This window comes from Manduca sexta, chromosome 26 (genome assembly GCF_014839805.1).
Source record: "Manduca sexta isolate Smith_Timp_Sample1 chromosome 26, JHU_Msex_v1.0, whole genome shotgun sequence".
Lineage (NCBI taxonomy): Eukaryota > Metazoa > Arthropoda > Insecta > Lepidoptera > Sphingidae > Manduca > Manduca sexta.
In genome coordinates, this window is record NC_051140.1 from 11,938,021 (window position 1) to 11,955,513 (window position 17,493).

The following is a 17,493-nucleotide window of genomic DNA, read 5'->3' on the forward strand; positions in this document are numbered from 1 at the left end:
AGTTTCAAGCGGGAATGTTACTGAATATGCCCTAGTTATGCTCTATAGCTTTCCGGGTTTAAAGGTTTTCCTTATTGAAAAGTAGTTCACAGCAGTAGCATCCGATAATTTAAATTCCTGTTATAAGATTTTTTTGAATTGGTCCGGTAGATAGTTTAAGAAATTACGTAGAATAATAATAACACTAAATAAATTAAATACGTAGGTACGTATTTAATTTATTTTGTGTATAGGTAATGTAGCAAATAAAAACATACTACATAATAAAGGCGTTTAATAGTGATATATTAGGTATTATGTCGCATTGTCGTCTTACAACGCCCAGACCCGCACATAGTCCACCTGCAGAGAAGCGTCCTGCCCATCGTTGGAGTTCAAGTTCCATGTAGGCAGCCATCCAGCCTGACCGTTCCAGAAGTCGGTGGCAGCCTAAAAAATACTACATATTAACAATGTCTAAAGACAATAGTAGTAGTTGTGATCTTTAGAGAAATATTTCATTTAAAAAACGTTAGTAGAGATTTAAAATTATAGCATCCCATATTTCTTAATTTTTCACATTTGTTAAGTGTAACAACTAAGTAAGTAAGTATAATAAACATACAATGCTCCCAATTTCATAGAAACACGTTTGTTTAAAGTTGATAGTTCAGCCGTAGATAGTAATACGTGCTGCCAAGACCCACATCAATATTGGATTACAAAATCTTAACTATCGAAGATACGAGTGCATTATTGATATAGGTAATTATTGCTCGAAGTAGCGAAAAACAATACTAGCAAGGAAAACATTATAAGCTTTGGTGCTCATTAAGATTTTCGAAGATATATTATAAGAACTCTTTTTAACTATAATTACTTTGCATTGAATCGACGAAAGCTCATATCCCTGGCATTCGAAAAGAAAGCCTTGAAGCGGATTGTATAAAGCGTCATTAAAATAAGCATATAAAGTATTGTGTACTAACGGTAGGCGATCCGTTCCACCAAGGTTTCGGTATGGGATTCTGAACTCCATCGGGGAAGAATCCGTTAGTACCTCCAACAGCTAAATTGATGATAATATAAAACTGAAGAAAGGAAATAAGGTTACTTTAATATACTTTATAAATTGGCACAAATACGTTGCAAGTAAAAACTTGTTTCCAATAGACAATAATAGTAAAAGATACTTAGTAATAAAAAAAAAACGTTTTAGATTTGGTTATTTTTTATATCTTTACCTTTTGGTCGAAAGGCGCCATTTTGGAGCCATATCTCCATGGATTTTCTATATTAGAGTTTGAATTAAAACCGCCGTACTCCCAAAAGCCACCATTGCCAGGTGTCACACGCCCAAGCTCGACATTGTCGATACTGAATTTTATGTAGTCTGAAAATAGAGTTGTTTTAATCAGATAAATACCTATAAAAACATCTCTCTTAATGTGTGTGAAATTGCGTCCATAAGTCTTCAGTCTAAATTTAACTATTATTCTTACAATTTTAGAAGACAGAAAACATGATATAATGAGTTGCGTTATTATTAAAGGCATTTATGCATTCTTATTTTATGGAATAATAAGTTTATACGCACCCGGTGTCCATTCCAATTGGTATTGGTGGAATGCGGTGTCATAGCCAGCGCTACTTCTCCTGATCCAATGTGTTCGTTCCCATGCGTTAAGCTCCGGATAGGGCCCGTAGTGGAGAGTAGATCCAGCTTCCTGATATTTGATTACATAATACAATTACGGTTAATATTTGACTGAACTAAAACAATGCTATGTTTATAATAATAGTATTGTGCTGCGCGGCCTACAGTTGGGCGGACCGAAATTTTCTTTAAAACTTTATTCTGTTTAATAAAAACCATTTACTCTGAACACATAACGACACAATGTTAACAACGTAACTTCTCCATTTGCACGATCTCATCATAGTGTGCTAGTTTCAGATACACTTGTATAGGGGTCAAACTCCACACTGTACGTTGATGCCATGGGTTTTCCGTATCATAATAGCTCAAAATGACATTTCCAGTCGTCTATCTATCGTTTTTAATGACATAGAGCATAATGATTAAACAGAATCCGATTGAAGATGAAACGGGTTGCATCGTGTATCATTACGATAAAATATTGTGAGAGTATTGCGGTGTATCATGTTTGCATTCTTACCTGTGTACCAATATGGACACCATTATGCAGCATATTTTTGTTGCCTCGAGATTCCACAAGATCTATTTCGCCAGAAGCTGGCCATGTGCCATATGCATTGTAGGCCGGCATCAACCAAATTGCTGCAAATTAAACCATCATATAGTACCTATTATATTGAGTAGGCAAGTATCTAAGGTTATTGTGTTTATGATGAAGAATAGAAGGTTGGAATATAAGTAGCCAGCATAACGGTTAAGATTGGAACATACCAGGCCATAACCAATCACCGGCAGGCATTTTCGCTCTAACTTCAACTTTTCCATATCGGAAACTGAATGAGTTGACGGTGCGTATACGGGCACTCTTTATCGGATTCAACACATTAGTAGGAGTTCCAGTACGTTCACAACCCCACCATTGAGGGTTTGTACATCTGTAATCATTTTGAATGTTTATTCATGTTATATTTTGAGACTATAACGACACATTTACACGTACTTCAGCCACACCACATCGTAGCAACAAAATGTGGTCTAGCAGTGGTAACATTGTTCGTGCGATGTGGCCGATATCTACTATAATATTAATAAATATTTTTAATTAAAATGAATAACTTCATTTACACAGACAAAATGTTGCCGCCGATTTCAACTGTGTGGATAATATCGACTACATGACAAACACAACGCAAACACAATAATTTCCTATGTTTACATATAATTTTATATTTAACAGGAAATAATACGAAAGAGAAATTCTTATGTGAAATCGGCAACAAAACTCGTTGAAAAAAAAGCAGTTATTCGTATTTAAAATATGTTATTTTTCTTGTGATCGATAGTAGAGACGTGTTGGGGCTATCGCTCTATCTCTTTTTCATGCACACAGCATTGCGGTTGGTGACTCGATGTCGTCACAATTTGGTGTTACTTTTATTCGACAGCTAGCCCTACTACCAAATCTTGTGTTGTAACTTATTTATTATTGCTTGGATTTTGTTTTTTTTAGATTGTTGACGACATACTTATATGTCAGAAAAATTTATATAAAACAAATAGTAAACTACCCTATTTGTCGCTACGATGTGGTGTATGTGTGGTACGTGTAAATAATAATAATAATATCAGCCCTGTATTATATACTTGCCTACTGCTGAGCACGGGCCTCCTCTACTACTGAGAGGGATTAGGCCTTAGTCCACCACGCTGGCCTAGTGCGGATTGGTAGACTTCACACACCCTCGAAATTCCTATAGAGAACTTCTCAGATGTGCAGGTTTCCTCACGATGTTTTCCTTCACCGTTAAAGCGAACGATAAATTCACAAAGAATACACACATTAATTAAGCGACGTTAGCCTAGTTGGGTGTGGAACGGACTGCCAAGACGAATATCTGCAGGTTCAAATCCCAAGGGCACACACCTCTGACGTGTAAATGAACCCTAACAATAACATTTTATATATTCCAGAATCTAGATGCATATAAGAAGTATCATTCAAAAACAAACTTATTAATTGCTTATGTTAACATAAATATAGACTAGGTGAATGACTTATGAACTCGTAAGTTTTTGTGTTCTAAACCCAGATCGAGTAATAAAAAAATCTTTAAGCATCTCCTGTTTATTCTTACAGGCTGGTGTAGTTATTTAGCATGCATCATTTACCTGTCCGCAGGTGCGCCTCCTTCAATATTGAGACGGCCGCTGGTGAGAAATGATTTGCCAAATTGATCGGACGTCAGTGATGGACGTATGAACAAAAGGCCGCTGTGTGTAAACGAATTTGTACGGTTGTTGTTGTAATATTGGAATTCCCAATTCTGTTACAAGTAAACCAACATGATAAAAAAATAATCATAAATGAACAAGCAAAAGCAATAAAAATAATAAGTAAGTAATTTTTTCAAATATAAACGTCTAACTTGGTAGATTAACAAGATAAGCTTGTGTCACTGTTAATTCAATACAATTGCAGTTCAAGGCTCATTTACACGCATCCAAGTAAGTCAGTCTTACTAGCACTACATCTTTGCATCTTAACTAACTATGCCTAATCTTATTGTTCGGCCTGAAGTTAGCCCATATAGATTTATTCTTCCATTGACCTTGTTGTCATCCGTCCTTTCCCCCGCATCCCTCGCACCAGTCTTGCAGATAAATTTATATGTGCCGATGACTTTGTATAAACAAAACAATATTTCATCAATTCTCACTGAGTAAATGATATAAAACTGGAGAAATTACCAAAATAAGAAAAAGCCTTGTAGAGGCCGAATGAATATTGAATATTCGAGTCTGCGCACATGGAAATTCTTTTTTTTTATTCTAGTAATAAGTATTATTTTATTGTTTTTAATCTGAGTATATGGCAAGCGTACGTGGCTAGGTAAGCAAATGTCGGAACGAATACGAATAGAAAAAATAAAAACGAAGGATGAAGCTAAGAGGGTAGCAATTGTAGAGAGTAGACAGCTACTCTACACATACAGATGTGAGAAAGTCTTTGTTAATTTATCCTATCAGGGTCATATACATTCATATACAAATGCGTACTACAGCCATACTCATTCCCACATAATGAAAATTCTCATAGAACATAATTTATAATAATAATGCTATTTTTAACTGATCAAATCACCCTACACGTTAGCGCGCAATATACCATACGGCTTAAGTCGCTCTTTCCAGTAGCAGTGTCTTATCCGCCATTATAGCACTACTCGCCTTTGCGTCATTTTAAATACAAGTTGCTAGCCTTGTACATTTCCTACAGCAATTACTACCTCAAAATGTTTTATAATAACTCATAATACTTATCTTCCTTGATTATTAATAATTTTTTTCGTCTAACAGAGTCTAACTATACAGAATAAGCACTCACTCCACCGCCGGCAAGAGTGTTTTCGTGTTGCCATTTCTCCAAATCGAATTCTTCGAAGTCGTCTGCGAAGATCATAGCTCCGGAACAGACAGTGCTTGGCGCATGAGTGCCGCTGACTGTCGTTATACTTGGTGTGCATGCATTGCTAAGCGCCGCCAGCGCAACCACGCTGGTTATTACATACCACATGCTGTTCTGCCTGTTAAAGAAGAATGATAATAAATTAATACATTTAGAATAACGCACAGTTATTATAAATGATTGACATAATACGGACGTATAAACGGTTCTAATATTGTGTATTAATTTCTTTTGTTTTAGTTTATTTCGTTGTATTAAACCGACCTGTTACAATGATGGACAATGTATTAAATGAACTTCACATTGGTAGAGAAAAGGTTAATGTGAACATCTGTGTAACTTTTAAAGTATGTCTGTGTATTTATTGATTCGTCACGGTCGCGTTACAAACATCGCACAAATTTGTAAAGCCACAGAAAACCCATGCGTCAATTAGCACTTAGTAAGTAAATGATTGTTTGTTTCCTTTACTCAAAAAAAAATAAATACATCGCTATAAATTTATTTACCACTGTGATTCATATTGCTTGAATACGAATTATGCTTTATAGGTGTTTAAAGAGAATATGCATCTAAAACTACTACTTATATGTTACGTACCTACCGTTTTTTTTTAGAAGTTAAGACTGAGATAAAAATATTTTAAACTTTCCTCATCAATTTAAGCCGATTAAATTTAAGTAAATGGGTATAATTATATACAACTCAAATGTGTTTTACTTTTTCTGGAAAAAATATCTTTAAACTAAACCCTTATAAAAGAATCGCTTAAAAATAATATATTTATTAACTAGGTAAATCTACATACATATACAATGAGTATAATGTAATTGGCAATTTTTAACCGAAGTCCAATAAAATTAAAATTTATTCAGACATATGTAAATATTTAAACTGGTGAATAATATAAACCTAGGTATTATTTTCTTACCAGTTGTTTTAACAAAAATATAAAAATAAATGGAACTATACGATACCTATTTATGTTCCGACTGAACCGAGTTAATTTATGTGATTCCACGCGATAATTTTAAACGAAAAGGCCAAGGTTACACAATTAGGTAAACTTTAAAATAAATTTGATTGATACCCGTTTAATACAATTATTTACCTAAATCATACCTTGTAGCTTCGATTTGATCCAACTCTGTAGTCGTAGCTTAAGATTTAATCATATTTGGCGTTATATTTATCTCATTGCCACTGATATAGGGGGGTTATCATTAAAAAATACGTTATCATGGCATCTATAGTTGCACAATCTATTGAACTGATCGATTTCATCATTAATATAAGTACTTAATTATGATATTTGATAATAATTAATTTCCGTTTGATTTTATAATTGATAATTTGGGATTACTTGGACTTTTTGCAGACAACACAAAAACAAATGACATTCGCACATGTTCCCACCGCACGGACTAGTGTTTTGTGAACATGTAATATTACTAAGCAAAGTACACACAATGTCAATACAATGAGCTCAGCCAAACGGAACTAATACTATCCGCACGATAGTAGGTACGCGCAGTAGCCATTTATGTTTAGTAAATTCACGATTTTCTACAATTTCCTCATTCACTATATATAATATTATTATTGTCCACAAGAATATAATTTTATTCTAATCCGAAAAATCCAATTTGTAAACAAATAAGTATAGATTTAAGCTGTTACTTAAGAGCATATTCCGTGATGAGTCGCCGCTGTTAAATCATGAAACTCAGTTGTCAAAATCCGTCATATCCTGTGACTTAAGATATCGTTTATTTTTGTTTACTAAATAGTGACGATCTTAAGATGCTGACTAATCTGAATGTGTGTCAGCTCATATCGTACTTTAGAACGATATTGAGTTGTATCATAAATACTACCCTTAGTTTGCATACATAGGTACATATATGTATAATGTAGAGCAAGAAGACAAGAGCATTTTAATATTTTAAAAATAATTCATACTAATATGACGAATTATTATTTCAGACATACTTATATAAAAAAACAACTCAAGTTGAAACATTTGCGTGCAATATAAAACTACTTAATTTACTTTACTTACTTATATCAATTAGCAATTTTAACTCTTTTGCGGTACTAAGTAATTACTTACAATGGAAACTTAACATTAAAAATAAAAAAAAAACATCGTTTAAATTTATATAGGTATCCCTTCGGACCATGCGAATAGATCTAGACAATAACTTTTTACTTGATTGAAAAACTCGGTAGGGCCACATAATTGGCAAAATGTTGATTAAATATATTAACTTAAAGAAAAATAGAATAAATAAGTATTTTTACCTTTAGTTAGTATCATGAGAACAAAGAGATCGAAATTCATTTGCGTGGCTATATACCTTCATTGTTAACAAATCTATATAAAAAATAAAATATACGACACATGTGTCAGTATGGGCCAATTGAACTTCTCTTTAAATTAGACATTTTAATGCATTACGTCAGTTTGTAACAAGTTTTATCATCTACCAAAAAATGGAAAATTATAAGTGGTACAACATAAATAATGTATAAATTTTGATTCTGCAAATTCTATGCCATGGGCATAAGGTTGATATAGTCATAATATTTAAGAATCTGTCTTAAATAAATATGAATATCAACAAAATGATCAACCTGTTTTAGATGGCAGTATCAACAAAACTATTCAAGGGCTTTCGTCCAATTGCGCCGCTGTTTGCTACACTGGCAAATCATTACCTTCCATTAAGCAAGGCGTATTTGACTTCACAATCGTTCTCATGTGGCACGTGTTACTTTAAACATGAGTTACCGAAGTACTTTCGTCATTTAGAACCTCCAAGAGGATTAAATAATTATCCTAATTTATTTTTGTCATCCAACAATGCGTTAAGCTTTTTTAAAGGTCTTGCAAAACCTTTTACTTTTAAAAGAAAAGATAAAGGACCGAAGAAGCAAAAGAAACGTGTTCCTAAACTGATATTGCTACAAAATCCACTTACATGGCTTATGATTAAAATTGATTTTGGTGTATTAAAGAATATTTGGGATTCAACGTTTGAAGAAAAAGAATTCAAATACGGAACGAAACAAGTACAATCATTTCTTTTGTAACAGTTGTGTTAGGGTTTATGAATCGACCCCAGACATTTCCATGAGAGTGATAAATTCTTCTTTAAAGTCAACAATATAAGTATTATACCTAATTATTTAAAATTTTAACAAGTTCCTAATCCCTACCTAAGCGAATTTATTCTTTGTATACTCTAAAGCAAGAACTTTATTTTTAGGCAATATCCCGAGTAACACATGCTATAAGTGAGGGTCAATATACGGAACTAAATGGTTTGTTGACAAAAGCTGCACGATTAAGCTTAATGCGTGAATTGGATCGTAATTGGAGCGATAAGCAGAGGTCATTATTAGCTCTTAATCTAGAAGATATTCAAATTTCATCAGCGAGAAAAGTATACTTCATAAGAATTGCGGGTACGTCTTAGTTTCAAAGGATACATTTTATAGTCTTGCGTAATAAATGAATGTTAGTAGAATAATAGCGCGCTTCATTTATGAAGTTTGCGGTGATTTCTTTTGCTCGAAATGATAAATTTTATCACCGAATTACACGGTTTTCATTTTAATAATACTATAAAATTGCTGTTAGTATTATCAGTATTGTTTCTATTTGCAGATAAAAAATTCTGTGACGTGGACATGGCATTCCTAGCTCTAAAGTGGGCACCAATTAATAACATAGAAGCATTGATATTCACTGAAATATTTGCTAGGTTTCATAGAGAGTATACTCCGCATTGTATTCCTGAATGGACTATTGCATACTTTAAAGTTACTCGTTTTGAAGTTTTACGTCGGTAGCATTAAAATTAATATGTAGGTAGGTACATTGATCGTTTCAAACTTAACTAATAAATCATATTTTTGTATTTTTTATAGGAATATATTATGCCACAATTTTTTTGACGATGCATTAAAAATAAAAACGTGAGTATAAGTAATATATTTTTATGATCTTTTATTATTAACAAAACAAATACTTTGGATAAGTTATTTTCAAAGTCTTTATAATTCCAAAATTAAAGTGGAAGGATTTTCTAAATATTGCTTCATGTAATTGGAGTAACGTGCCATGGTGACACCATCCACTACCCGGTGATCGGCGGACCAGCTCACAGTCAAAATGTGGGCCTTCACCACATTGCCTTCGGAATCAAATCGAGGGAGAACCTGAAACAAAATCATTGTGGTTTACACAGAATTTATTTAAAGTTAATCACTAACGGCCTCGTTGAAATTTATGCCCTAATTCATAAAGATTTATAGTTAATGATTCATTTAATCCATGTCTTGGAACATTGTCTCTCAAAGTATACAGTAGATATTTACTTATAGGAAAAAAGTAACACAACAGTGATAAGTTGAGTCATTGACTAGAATACGTTTGTTGATTTAATTTCTGTGAGCCAAATTTTATCCAAATTCGTGTAACTAGAACCTCTCTAGCTACGCTTATGATAGTACTGTAGTAGAGTATGTAGACCTGAGAATTGAGACAAGCGTCTGTCAGTGGTTTAAGGATTTCAAAAGGATGATGACTGACAAAACATATTCATAAGGCGAATATAGGTGGAGTCGGCGGAGGATGGGCGAAAAGAAAATAAGGACGTGTAAACTCTGACATTTAAAGTTTTAGTTTAAAGTAAAAGGTAGATCTATAGTATTCTAAACCGTCGAAAATACCTGACGAGACTAATAAAAGTAGATTAAACAAAAGTAGTATATAAAGATCATGTAAAGCAGAAACTTATTATGTCAGCCTACTCCTTTTGGATACAGATGTCATGTTATTTAATATGTTTCTCTTTCTGTAATCGGTGGCACTGCCATCAGATTCCGTAAACAGCGGGAGGACATAATTTCAAGGCATGTTGAGACACCGCGCCGTACTCAGAGGCTCACAGCAGGCAAAGATAAATTTGTCCCTTTATCGAGGAGCAATTTTGATTTAAATTTCGCTTTTTTTTTACGCTTTAAGTCGGTTTACTTCGGTTGATCTACTTACATGAATTACACCAACTACACTGACAAAATGAATTTTAACTTGGCTACATATGGTAAATAAAAAAATTAAGAGACTTTACCTGTATTTTTCCCAAGGCTCCTATAGATACTTGAGGTGGAAATATTACAGGTTTCGTATATGTCCCTCCAACCTGAAATATAAACAAATTGTCTGAAACATGATAGTAGAAAATAACAAATTATAATATATAAAAAAGTATACGTACAATTCCAATGTTGGAAATTGTAAATGTTCCACCGCTTAAATCGTTGAGCCCGAGTTGCCCTTTTGAACCTTTTTCTTGAAGCTCGTTTAATTCTCGTGCTATTTCTAATATAGATTTATTTTGGACATTCTGAAACACATAAAAGTGTTATATTATTAGCTCACAATCTTCTCATTACACCATTATCAAATAATAAATATGAATGCGCGAGTGTTTACCTTGATAACAGGTACGACTAGCCCATTGGGTGTGTCCATGGCGACCCCAATGTTATGACTTGCTTTATAGATAATATTTTCACAATTACTATCGAGACTACTATTTAAAATTGGCAAATGACTTAAGCCCAATGAAGCTGCTTTGATGATCAATGGCATGTACGTCAACTTAACACCTCGCTCCTTTGCCAAATCCTTTAAAATATTTCTTGTTTCAACTAATTTTGTCACATTATATTCATCACTCAATACGAAGTGGGGTATTTTCTGTAAAAAAATATATGTGGTATTTTAAAGTATTCGTATGTTTTTAATAATTCTATACAGGTTTATGTATATTATCATCAAATGTTTAGAAAAAATATTTTGCTTGTGCTTTTAAAAAGTGGAATGTAGGGGGGGGGGGAGCTGTTTTCGGGCGAGGTTCCGCTATTTGATATATGGCTCACCAGCATTGCTATATTTATTTTATATATTATTGCTATCAAACATACCATTGCTTCAGTCATCGATTTGACCATTGCTCTAGTAAATCCAGTTACAGGCTTAATTTGGTCTTCTAACACAACTTCAACTGTAGCTTGCGCTTTTGTTATGGGTATCTCTACTGCTTTTATGGAAGTCAGGTCTGGAATTTCATTTGATTTATCCGCGCTTATATTTAAATGTGCTAACATATCTTCTTTAAGTATTCTTCCATTTCTGCCAGTTGGTTTAACAGCATTTAAGTCTACCTTAAACAAATAAATATTTTATGTTTATAACTGATAGTGTCAAGCTGCAACCAATTTTGCGAATAAATGTACCGATTATACTACAATTTTGCCATTGTCTTTCTAAAACACGACACTTAGTTTCCCTAAATTTGTCAAACAAGATCCCATCATGTCCTACCTGGTGGTTTTAGTCCCTAGCCGCTAGTGACATTTTTCGCGCACATTGTGACGCAAACTCAGTTTCATACATAATAGGTATACATAATAACTGTTTATACCCGTTCTAATGTTTTTTTTTAAACCTACTTTAAATTGAGCAGCTATCCTCCTTACTGCTGGAGTTGTTAATACTTTGACTCTTTGAGTGTTTTCGGCACGTGGCGCTTCGTGTGATTTTGTTACTTCAGGTTCTGGTGTAGCTGGAATAGTAATAAAAAACAAAGGTATTAATTATGTAGCTACTCTACCCTACTGTTATTAATTATCCGTAACTAATTTTCTATCGTGGTTCTTCTACACCATTAGTGAAACGTGTAGGTGAACCTACTTTGCCGTTTTAATTAGTTTGCAAGGTAGTTTATAAGTAACTTATTTAACCATAAAGAGACTAAGGAAATAATTGCTAAAATCCGTACATTATCGGTCGAAACCTTAGGTGGAACAGAATCAAGCTCGAATCTCGCACTTTAGCGGAAATCTTTGGATGCATAAGAAATGTAAATATCGAGTTTATAATTAAGACATTTAGTCCATTGAAATGTTACATTTTTTAGGCCTTACCTTGCGTTTTTTAGAGGACGCAATTTTATTTTTTTGATGTGTAGGGGGGGTCAGTCTAAAGCTAAAACCAAGTTTGTGGGGTCGCCACCCTTGTCCCACGGCCGCCATCTTGAAAATAGGGGTTGAAATGGTTTTTACGATGTATCTCTTAAACTATTTATCTGACAAAAAAAATGTATAAACATTTTTGTTGCAAATTAAATTCTCTACAACTTTGGTCAAAAGTTATGAGCGAAAATGTTAAGAAATTCAATGTTAAGCAATGTCCATTGCAACGTCATCAGAACGTGTGTTTATAAGGTTCATAATACTTTTTTTTGTACTCTCATTAATACCCAAATACCCAAGGGACCATTAGGGAACAAAAGAACATCTGCCTGCTATTATTATTATTCTTTCTAACCTCTCTTATTGTAAGAATAGCTGATAATATTGTGTTGAAGTTGTCGTTCAACTTATATCTTTTAGTTGTGCTACATATTTCTGTACGTGCGGATGTATTTTATTCTGTTTTTAATTGTGAAGACGATTTCGAATGATTTTAGACACGATTTTAACTTTAGTGAAAACTACTTTTTTTTTTTATTATCATTTTGACTTTTAAAAGACTTTTAAAAGTCAAAATGCTAATAAATAACTTACTTACGACAACTTCAACACAAAATTATCAGCCAAAATATTTATACATATTTTTTGTCAGATAACTAGTTGAAGAGATACATCGTAAAAACCCTTTCAACCCCTATTTTCAAGATGGCGGCCGTGGGACAAGGGTGGCGACCCCACACACTTGGTTTTAGCTTTAGACTGACCCCCCCTACACTTCAAAAGAATAAAATTGCGTCCTCTAAAAAACGCAACCCCAAATGTAACTTTTCAATGGACTAATTGGCTACCACACTTCCCAAGATCTTCAGAATTTACCTTCTTCAGTACCCTCGACATTTATATCCACGAGTGGTTGTCCTACCAGAGCTATCTGGTCTACGCTATGGTACAGTTTAGTAACCACACCATCGTATCGGCTGGTGATGGTCACTGCTGCCTTGTCACTTTGGACCTCGCAGATGTTGTCAAACTGTTGGACCTTGTCACCAACCTTAACAAACCTGGAATTATGTAAATTAATTGCATGATTACAATATACCGCAAGATATGTTCATTAGTATTTATTTCTGGAATTAGTGTGTATTATCTGTAAATAATAATTCTATGTAATATTCACATAAATATTTAAAGAGGTACCTATAATTCGTTTTCGAATAATTATTTTTAATAGGCATTTAGGTACAGGCTGCCTCGGTGGCGTAGTTGTATTACATGTCCGGTACAATAGCGCTCTGAGGTCCTGGGTTCGAATCCCGGGTCGGGCAAAGTGATATTTGGGTTTTTCTACTCAGTATCAGCCCGGAGTCTGGAATTTGTGCCCGATATGGCGATAGGCTCGCCCCCTATCACATCATGGGACGGAACATACTTGGCGAAAAGTGGGTGCCCTAGTTGCGCCTCTGCATACCCCTTCGGGGATAAATGCGTGATGTTATGTATGTATGTATGTATTTAGGTACAGAAAATTACTTTTCCTTAAAAACTGTAAGTAAGTATTTTTCGAAGACCGATAGTAGTCGATAGGCACAGGTCATTACATAACATTATATTACAAAAGGGGAAAGCGGCATTTAGAAGAACCATAAAGGCTTTTTTGTTTTGTATGACGCCCGCAGAATAAGTATAAGCTAATGGACTCATTAATGGCCTACTTCTTTTTTACATTATTCCTCAAGTCGTTTCATGAAGAAATATGAAGAAAAACGTTCGATTATATTGGAACGTATGAATATATATTATAAAATTGAATAATTAATGAACTAACAAAAAATAGGAATATCATTTTGCATCACAACACAAAAGAAACGAAAAAATGGATGGCGGGCCATGTTAGGCTATCTTCGTCACACTGCTTTACAAAATATTAACAAACAAACAAAATCCAGATAAATACTTTAGGTGCATCTCACCATTCTTTGATGACGACTTCGCGAATGCCTTCACCTATATCGGAAAGCTTGAAAGCTACAATTTTATTGACAGTTTGACTTGTGTGAAAACATTTCCATTTGGAGTAATTTTCTATAAAATTATTCTTTAAAAGCTGGTTAGTTGTTCTGTGTGACGAGCAATGTTTCGCCTGTAAATAGAATAATCAATATTTTAGTGTTTAAAAACAGTAGTATCCGGCAATTAAACATTTGAATAAAAAGCATAAAGTGCGAATAACAAGGACCAAAAGTTCTCTTAATCAATGATGCATAAAACAACGTTTACACTTGTTATTTTCTTTACAATATTATGTGATATTCAACTGGTTGAGGAAATCCTGACTTTCCAACTTTAATCGAATGGTTTTCTATGATTTCTAGGTGTTATATTTATTATTGCTCATGGCTCCGCCCGCGTAAAAGAGTTTTCCAGGGCAAATACTTTCCCGTAAAACTCTTTCACAGAATAGAAAGTAGCAACCAACCAATTTTCATTAAAATCCATTAGGTATTCCGTGAGACTAGCGCGTTCAAACTCTTCAGTTTTATATAATAGTATAAATAGATTTAATTAGGTACATATTTTTAAGGATTATTTTATTACGTTAAGTGTTTTAAGAACCAAGAAGGAAATAAAAAAAGGGGTCGATGAAGTAAATCTGGTTAAAAATATTAAGTAAAGTTCGTCCATTTTTGAAATAACTATAAGTAATGCTTTTTATTATACCTATTCATATAACAGAATTTTGAATTTCTTAAGTTGATTGTTTTAAAAGTTATGACGTTTCAACCGTGTATAATGAATGTATTTTCAATAAAGTAAGTTTGGCTGAGTTATTTGGGTCTAGACACTAGATAATGAGATAATTTAGACCATGTCAACTTTATTACCAATTAATTTTTTAAATAAGATTTGAGATTAAAAATATTTGCTTTCAAATACTGCTCATTCTACTGCCGACATACGTACAAGTCAGTGTTATCTGTTGTCAAATTGTTCATTCGTTAATGTGTTGATAAGAGTTTATTCGTTTTATAATCGTCTTATCTTATTACTATGTAGACAATTATTTAAAATCGATATTTCTGATTTTTATGACGACCTTACTGTGATTAAAATAGGCATTATGCATATACAATATCTACCTGTCACGAAATTCGTTCTGTAAAACTTATATATTGAATTTTGATATATTTTATTTTTATATTTGTGAACATATATATTATATATGTCTTATTTAAATGTAAGCGAATCACCTGTTATAAGATAAAATAAAATAATATATCTATTAAAACAAGATTAAATAGTTCGCTTCCATGTTTACTTACAATAAATCGACATAGTTCCAAATAACTTAAATGCAACCGTCGCGTCGGTGAATTTTATTATACAATGCTTGTTACACATCGAATAAATAACTTCGTACATTGTTTAAGAATTTAAATACATGACAAAATATGAGGGTCATGGGTCATCGTGTTGCGCGTTGTTATGTTGTTAACCAAATGATGCAAGTTTTGTAATATTACGTTTCTCGCCTTAAAACACGTTTATATGATATTCATAATTTAATTCACTATAAATACCTACTCCCAGATAGCAATTTATAACTGGTTAATCGTTTTACTTACGTTTTGCAACAATATCCACGTGTGGCGGCTTCTATTTATGTTTTTCACATTAATCAAACACCTTCTAGTAAGAAATGACATGTTTACCAAATTGTTTTATATATTTTATAATATTTTGTTGAAGTCGAGCAACATGTCGCGTCTGGCTCGTTTCAAACACAACTGAATGCTATCGCCTTATTATCAGCAGGCCGCGGCTTTGATTAACATATATCAACCAAATTATACGTCTAGTTTTGTTAAGTCAATCATTCGTTATGAGGAAAGCAATGTTGGTCTCTAGATCCACAAAAATATGCGAATCTTGGAATTTCGTTTTTTTAAAGCTTATATACAAATATCAATGAAAACATTATTTTTGAACTTTTGGAATTTTAACAATATTGTAAGACAAAAGATTTGTAACAAGTAGGTAGCTGTTTTTCTTAGTTTATCTTCGGTTTATCTCGAATAAATAATTGTAATTGTGTATTGTGACGACAGTCATGGACGAATGGATGGCCATAACGAAACAAGGATTTTTAAAATTAGATATTATGACGGGACGGAAATAAGCACGATGTGCATAGTTCTGTCCATGTCTTTCCATCTGGAGATGAAAAGGAGAATTAACGCAAAAAAAAAATCCTACTTAAGGATTTTTTTTAAGTAGATCTTTAAATTGGCAGAGTACAATAATTTGATTGTTACACATTTTAGCTCTTAATAATTTATAATAGTTATATTATGAAACGCACAGGCAATAACGGTTGTTTTGAAAGAAAGTCGACATTAAGCAATTGTTTTTATTAAAGACATAATAAACATGTTAATAAAGTGAATCAATACAATAATATAATAAATAACTGTAATATTATGCTTGACAAGACGCAGGGGGCAACTCATATCGAGAACAACATCAAATTGCGAGTACTGATTGTATATTATGATAACTAAATCGACGACTCCTATACTATATAGCTAACGTGTATCACAGAGGCGCTCTGACGAATGTCGCCTGTCTCATAACTTCATCATCTTGATGCCATGGTGGCCACGACTGACTATGATTGTCTTCAAATTTTTTGTAGTGCAAATTCGACTGAATTTGTTTCATTTTAAAACTTATTCGTTGGAAGCAATGAATGTGCACACTTCTTGATGGGCCTTTGCAATCTCTTTAATACATAATAATAGAATAAGTAAGTATAGGTATACTAAGTAGATATTTGTAACATGACAAATACCTACAAGAGCCTTAATTATTTTCCAAATAATGTAAGACATACGGTTATGATTGTCGTTACATATAAAAATAAAGTAAAATATTATAAAGGTTTCACACTATCGCAATAAAATACTTACATATTTAAAAATTAAATTAATTTTAATTGAGATATAAGTAGCGTATATAAAAGCTTCCTTACATCGAAGAACAGAGGCTTTTGTATTGAATACAATACAGATAAAATTAAAATCGTACATTTCACACATTAATAAATAATCATGGGCAGTATTGTATTGTATCTAATAATAATACTAAAATAGACAAATAGTGCAACGATTTTTTTTCACGGCATAACATACGTATGCCATCCTGATATTCATATGTATTTGGGATGGGAATAGTCAACTAATTCACAGATTTTAAATGAATGCCTAATAAACGCAACTTGAATTGATAAAATAACAAAATAATTTTTCCTTTTACTCAAATTGAACAGAAACTATTTGCA

At 33.0% G+C, this 17,493-nt stretch overlaps 3 protein-coding genes across 6 annotated transcripts; 1 reads left to right on the forward strand and 2 right to left on the reverse strand.

The window, feature by feature from the left end:
- Window positions 1-257: 257 nt before the first annotated feature.
- On the reverse strand, window positions 258-6,556 carry LOC115442515 (beta-1,3-glucan-binding protein). 4 transcript variants are annotated; one of them, XM_030167562.2, is made up of 9 exons: window positions 6,228-6,556; window positions 5,025-5,223; window positions 3,809-3,963; window positions 2,411-2,574; window positions 2,160-2,281; window positions 1,577-1,706; window positions 1,224-1,372; window positions 969-1,070; window positions 258-429 (listed from the first exon to the last, which is right to left on the reverse strand). In XM_030167562.2, exons 2-9 carry the CDS (start codon window positions 5,211-5,213, stop codon window positions 313-315), a joined length of 1,128 nt encoding a protein of 375 aa, XP_030023422.1. In that variant the 5' UTR covers window positions 5,214-5,223; window positions 6,228-6,556; the 3' UTR covers window positions 258-312. The 4 variants fall into 4 exon arrangements, with proteins under 4 accessions (XP_030023422.1, XP_030023421.1, XP_030023423.1 ...); XM_030167561.2 differs by lacking the exon at window positions 6,228-6,556 and adding an exon at window positions 6,083-6,144; XM_030167563.2 differs by lacking the exon at window positions 6,228-6,556 and adding an exon at window positions 6,037-6,058.
- A 1,004-nt stretch (window positions 6,557-7,560) lies between these two features.
- LOC115442526 (m-AAA protease-interacting protein 1, mitochondrial) lies at window positions 7,561-9,105 on the forward strand. Its single transcript, XM_030167576.2, has 4 exons — window positions 7,561-7,676; window positions 7,752-8,180; window positions 8,378-8,576; window positions 8,779-9,105. Exons 2-4 carry the CDS (start codon window positions 7,752-7,754, stop codon window positions 8,961-8,963), a joined length of 813 nt encoding a protein of 270 aa, XP_030023436.2. The 5' UTR covers window positions 7,561-7,676; the 3' UTR covers window positions 8,964-9,105.
- On the reverse strand, window positions 9,091-16,022 carry LOC115442525 (lipoamide acyltransferase component of branched-chain alpha-keto acid dehydrogenase complex, mitochondrial). Its single transcript, XM_030167575.2, has 9 exons — window positions 15,779-16,022; window positions 14,126-14,295; window positions 13,032-13,216; window positions 11,634-11,746; window positions 11,106-11,345; window positions 10,612-10,878; window positions 10,394-10,522; window positions 10,247-10,318; window positions 9,091-9,332 (listed from the first exon to the last, which is right to left on the reverse strand). Exons 1-9 carry the CDS (start codon window positions 15,857-15,859, stop codon window positions 9,168-9,170), a joined length of 1,422 nt encoding a protein of 473 aa, XP_030023435.1. The 5' UTR covers window positions 15,860-16,022; the 3' UTR covers window positions 9,091-9,167.
- Between the last annotated feature and the right edge of the window lie 1,471 nt (window positions 16,023-17,493).